Consider the following 5,511-nt stretch of genomic DNA (forward strand, 5'->3'; position numbering starts at 1 on the left):
GTAGAGCGCTAGCCTTGAGCTGAAGAGCTTAGGGACAGTGCCCAGGCCCAAAGTTCAGGCCCTACTACCGGACCAAAAAAACAAAACAAAACAAAAACAGAAGTCCTGAGGGCACAGGGGAATTTGGGTAGGAGGGCAGGAGAAGGCTGCCCATCTTTATCACTTTTAAGGACCAATCACTTCATGTAAAGAGTTCTGGAGCTGCCAGGTGCTGGTGGCTCATGCCTATCATTCTAATTACTCAGGAGGCTGAGATCTGAGGATCATGGTTTGAAGCCAGCCTGAACAGGAAAGTTTGTGAGACTCTTGTTTCTAATTAACCCACAAAAAGCCAGAAGTAGAGCTATGGCTCAAGTGGCAGAGCCAGCAGAAGCCAGGCCCTGAGAAACATTGGCTTTTATAATAATAATAAGTTGTTATTATTGTTATTATTATTGTTGTTATTATCTGGCAGTCCTCATCCCTTCCCTCCCTATTGCCTGATGCTCGCAGGTACATAAACAGGTTCCGCCAAGCTCAGCCCACAAGCCGAGAGGAACGTCAGTCTGCAGGCCCAACCCCAGCAGACTTTTGGTGGCTGCAACCTGAGTTGCCAGACACCAGCGGTCAGTTTGGCACAGGTATATTCTTTGGTCCCATCCACCTCCAGCTGAAAATCTTTCCTGATTCATGACCCAGGCAGCCACTCTTCCTGGTCCCTGTAACTCAACTGAGGTTTCTCAGCAGGAGCCAATGAGTCAGAAGGAAAATCCAGAAGAGCAGCAGCAGTCCCAACTCCCACCAAGGTAACCAGCACATCCCAGGCCAGGGTTCTCCTTCAGGAAATAAAGCAGGTGTATCCTCATCCACTCCCTCCCCTGGGTGCCTGAACTGACAGCCCCAGCCCTCGAGTAGAATTAAAGCCAATCCTCAACTCAGGAAATCATAAACAAAAATAGGACTTGTGAGCTGGGCACTGGTGGCTCACGCCTGTAATCCTAGCTATTCAGGAGGCTGAGATCTGAGGATTGTGGTTCAAAGCCAGCCCAGGCAGGAAAGTCCGTGAGACTTTTATCTCCATGAAACCACTAGAAAACCGGAAGTGGCGCTGTGGCTCAAGTGGTAGAGAGCTCACCTTGAGCTGAAGAGCTCAAGGACAGCGCCCAAACCCAGAGTTCAAGCCCCACGACCAATAAAAAAAAAAGGGACTTGTTTTGGGGCTGGGAAAGCGGCTCAGTGGTAGAGTGCTTGCCTTGCATGCATGAGGCCCTGGGTTTGATTCCTCAGCATCACATAAGCAGAAAAAGCCAGAAGTGGCGCTGTGGCTCAAGTGGTAGCACACTAGCCTTGAGTTGAAGAGCTGAGGGACAGCGCCCAGGCCCAGAGTTCAGGCCCATGACTGACAAAAAAAAAAGGACTTGTGGGCCGAATGTAAATTTGAATTCCAAAAGTAGATGCTTTCAGGAACAGCCAGATCCAGCTGTCTGGACAGTGTTGGAAGGAACCTAATTCTTGAGGTTCTGTGTTCTTCTTTGCTAGGCAAGCTTGCCCCTCTCAGTAGCCAAGATGGCCCCAGTTAAGGCTCTAGGCTGCCATGGTGCTAACTCAGCTTCTGCAGTGAAAAGTGATGGTGTTTCCAGTAGCTCCATTCAAAGTCCCAGGGCACACTCTTATTTGTTCATCCTTAAGTCAATCACCTTGAAGCAGAAGGTAGAGCCAGTTCCAATAGTGGGGGTGGGGGGGTGGGACTTGCACCAGATGGATGTGCTTCCAAAGAAGCACATCTTCCCTGAGAAGGAGGCCATGAAGATGCCAGCTGGAGTCTAGCCTGCACTCCAGGCCTTCTGTCCAAGCTCCTTTCCCAGCAGCCTTTGTAGTGAGGCCAGCTCTGACCCCTCTCTCCTTGCAGAGCCTCAACACTTGGAAGTCATCCCTGCTGGACCTGGAGACACTGAGCCTACAAAGCAGAGCAGCCAGACTGCTCAAACGCAGGTGCCCACCTCCCACCCCATCAACCTTCCCATTGCTTCTAGCCACAGCCTAGTCCAACTGCTTCTAAGAGCTCTGCCTTCTCCCTACAGCAAGGCCTCCATCTCCTCCTCCTTCAGCCCCAGTGAAGCCAGCAGCTCCTCCTTCCCTGTCAGCTCCGATGGCTTCCCTCCTCTCCCCATGACTTTCACCCCTGACTCCAGCAAGGACTCTGGCCCCAAAGCACCTGGTAAGTGCTGGGAATCCAGAAGGGAGAACAGCATGAATTTGAATCTCCTCTCCACCATTTACCAGCTGGGTACCTTGGAATATCATGGGGGCCTGTCTCCCCTGCTGTAAAAGAGGAGTGCTAGCTGGATTCTACAGGTCTTGTGAGAGTAAAATGAATTCATGACAGGTGGAGAACACTTTGGTTCAGCTGTCTACGGCTAGCATGTATATGAGAGGCCTAGCACTTTTTGTGATTCCAGACAGGTGAATTGCAGTATTGGTGTTTGAACTCCAAGCCTTGTGCTTGTTAGGCAGAGGCTTTTATTGCTGCCTCTAGTCCTTGCTGGTCATGTCATCTTGAACAAAGTCTGAAAATGCTTTTTGAAATTTGGCATCCAATTTATTTAAAAGCAAATTTTGATTATGAGATTGTTTATAATCTATCTTGAATTTATTTAGGTTGAATATCCCCTGCCTCCTTTTTTTTGGCTCGTACTAAGGCTTGAACTCAGGGCCCCACACTGGCTTGGCCTGTAGCCTGATATTTTGCTAGTTAATTGGAGATAAGAGTTTTAAGGACATTTGGCTTCAAATCACAATCCTTCAGATCTCAGCCTTCTGAGTCACTATAGAATCTTTATGGCCCAGGCTAGCCTGACCTTTGAAGTCATCCTACCTCAGCCTGGAATTACAGGTATATGCCACTATGCTTGGCTAGGCTTCTAAATTTTACCATGAAGGAGATACAATTAGGGAAGGATTCCTGCCAAGAAGCCCTGACTACTCAGGTGTCCACAGGCTCTCTGTGCCTATGAATGGGCAAGCAAGGAGAGTAGGAATCCAGCAAGAAGCCTGTTGTGGTAGTAGTACAGGTGGGGTGAGTGGGGCTGGACCACGGGGAGGGCAGTGACAGGAGCAGGAGAATGGACAGATTTAGAAGAATTTGGCCTCTTCACTACTGAAACCCCAATGTCCAGAACACACATGCATGGCACATAACAAGAGTTCCATAAATATTAGTTGGCTGAATGAACTGAAAGATAGGTTGAGCTGGGTACCAGTGGCTCACACTTGTAATCCTAGCTACTCAGGAGGTTGAGATCGGAGGATCACAGTTCAACACCAGCCTGGGTAGGAAAAGCCCATGAGACTCTTATCTCCAACTAAGCAGCAAAATGCTGGAAGTGGAACTGTGGCTCAAATGGTAGTGTGCCACTTTGAGCAAAAAAGCTAAGAGACAGCACCCAGGCCCTGTGTTCAAGCCTCAGGACTGGTACCACATACACACAACTCTATTGGCAGGTTGAAAACCTGTGGAGTGTCTGTCCTCTGACTCTTCCCCCCTCCCCCCTCCCTCTCTGGCAGGGAGTTGGGCATCACCTGAGCAGCCTTGTCTCTGGCACAGCTGAGGGAGGTGAGCAGCCTGCTGACACACTGGCTCCTTTCCTACCCTCACCCTTCTACTTCTCTCAACACCAGCTCCAGCCGCTGCCTCAGCCACCGCCTCTCCCTCCTCCTCCCGGGCACCCCTGCGACCTGAGGATGACATTTTGTATCAGTGGAGGCAACGTCGGAAACGCGAACAGGCTCAAGGAGGCCAGGGCGATGGAACATGGGTGCAGCCCCAGCCCGCAGCCCCTACCGCTCTGGTGAGTTGGGAGAGGGCAAGGCCAGAGGGGACTGGAGGAAGGAGGATCCCCAGGGGAACTCCCCTGTCTTCCTCTCCCTCTCACAGCCTTCCTTCTGTTTGTCCACAGGCCTCTCCTGCCCCTCAGACCTCCTTTAATTCTGTGGGGACCCAGTCCAGCTGTGCTCCACCGTGGGCCAGTCTGGCTCAGGCTGGTCCCCCTGAGACCTATATAGAGAGACCTTTTGTGCCACCCGGGGCCTCTCCACACGTCCTCTGGGCCTCCAGCCCCCATGGCTTCATCTGGGCCCCACAGCCCAGTTCTTGGGTAACTTTAGGGACAGTTCCTCCCACGCTGCTGTCCTCCACTCCATCTCCCCTAGCCTCTACCCTAGTGCTGCCAGTCTCCAACCCAGCTCATCCAGCCTCCACCCCGGCTCCCCCAGCCCCCATCCCAGATCCCTCAGCCTCCACCCCAAATTCCCAGCCCTCCATCCGTGGGCCCCCTGCTACCCACCAGGGCCCTCATACCCCAGAACAAAGCAGCCCTGCTCAGCCCCAGAAGCTGAGTCCCGAGCCTTTGAGGACCAGAGCTCCCCGTCAAGAGGCTGCTGGGGGCATCAAGACAACGGATGAGGGACCTGGCCCGCAGCTCAGGGGGGCCCTGGGCCAGGTAGTGACCGCTCGGCTGTTCCCCAACAGCCCGGGGGAGGACACGCCTCCATCGAAGGCCGAATCTGTGATTCGCAAGACTAGACCTTCCCAAGCCAAAGTCAAGCCCCCTGGACAAGAGGCCACGCCCTCTCCGCTTGACTCCCGAGCCAGATCAGAGGGGGATGCCCAGAGAGCCAAGGCCACGCCCCCCTGCGGAGGGCCGGAGCTCCGGGCAGGTAAAGCCACGCCCTCAGCGGAAGCTGCGGACCAGCCTGCCCCGACCTCCGCGGAGGCCTTCAAGGCGGGGACTCGGGGACCCGTTGCCACGCCTCCCGGTGGCCACACCCCCTCGGAGGAGTTACTATTACAGGCCGCCCAACTTTTGCAGGCTGCAGAAGGTGAGCTGGTTGCTCACCTCCGGGATTTGGGTGGGGATCCAGCCCACCCCCTGAAGTCTCACGCTTTCCGCCCCCCTGCCCCTCAGACTCCGACGGCAGCGAGTTTCAGGAGGACCCTGTGCTGCAAGTGCTGAGAGCTCAGAGGGCAGAGCTGCGACAGCAGAAAAGGTGACCCTCATCACCAGGCTAGGTGTTCTCCGATTGGGTGTCCGACCCTGCTTTGAGCCCCTTTCCCAGACCCCATTTACAACCCAAGACCTGAATCCTGAGCACAAACCCTAGTCTCTCCTTCCCCCACTATTCTCCAGGAAAGTGGAAGCTCAAATATCCCTCCTGGTGTGCCACACTGAAGACCCAAGGCCTTGGTCTCCTCCAGCCATATCACCAAGAAGGAGGTCCCCAAGGAGGCTGCGGAGGGAAGGAGCCTCCTTCGAGGCCAGACGACTTTGAATTGTATATATTCTCTTTTGCCCAATGAAACATTTTTTTCTCAAGTCAATCTCTAAGAAATGGATTTTGTGGAAAGGCCCAAGGGTTGTGCTAGCTTAAGGAATTGTGTTGATGCTGTCACCTCCTTTTCTTCCTATTCCTTTTTTTTTTTTTGGGTCCAGTCGTGGGGCCTGAACTCTGGGCCTGGGCGCTGTCCCTCAGCTC

At 53.4% G+C, this 5,511-nt stretch overlaps 2 protein-coding genes across 2 annotated transcripts in view; both read left to right on the forward strand.

The window, feature by feature from the left end:
* Nucleotides 1-5,450, forward strand: part of LOC105993046 (proline and serine-rich protein 3-like) — a 7,439-nt gene extending 1,989 nt beyond the window's left edge. Inside the window, exons 6-14 of the mRNA XM_013026179.1 lie at nt 493-620; nt 724-833; nt 1,889-1,971; nt 2,061-2,197; nt 3,649-3,827; nt 3,936-4,199; nt 4,293-4,857; nt 4,944-5,025; nt 5,166-5,450. Coding sequence (XP_012881633.1) covers nt 493-620; nt 724-833; nt 1,889-1,971; nt 2,061-2,197; nt 3,649-3,827; nt 3,936-4,199; nt 4,293-4,857; nt 4,944-5,025; nt 5,166-5,307 — 1,690 coding nt within the window. The 3' untranslated portion in view covers nt 5,308-5,450. The remainder of the gene's footprint in view (nt 1-492; nt 621-723; nt 834-1,888; nt 1,972-2,060; nt 2,198-3,648; nt 3,828-3,935; nt 4,200-4,292; nt 4,858-4,943; nt 5,026-5,165) is intronic.
* Nucleotides 1-5,511, forward strand: part of Arhgap33 (Rho GTPase activating protein 33) — an 18,984-nt gene that overhangs the window by 1,783 nt on the left and 11,690 nt on the right. The gene's annotated exons all lie outside the window — the stretch shown is intronic.

This window comes from Dipodomys ordii, unplaced genomic scaffold, assembly GCF_000151885.1.
Source record: "Dipodomys ordii isolate 6190 unplaced genomic scaffold, Dord_2.0 Scaffold92, whole genome shotgun sequence".
Classification (NCBI taxonomy): Eukaryota; Metazoa; Chordata; class Mammalia; order Rodentia; family Heteromyidae; genus Dipodomys; species Dipodomys ordii.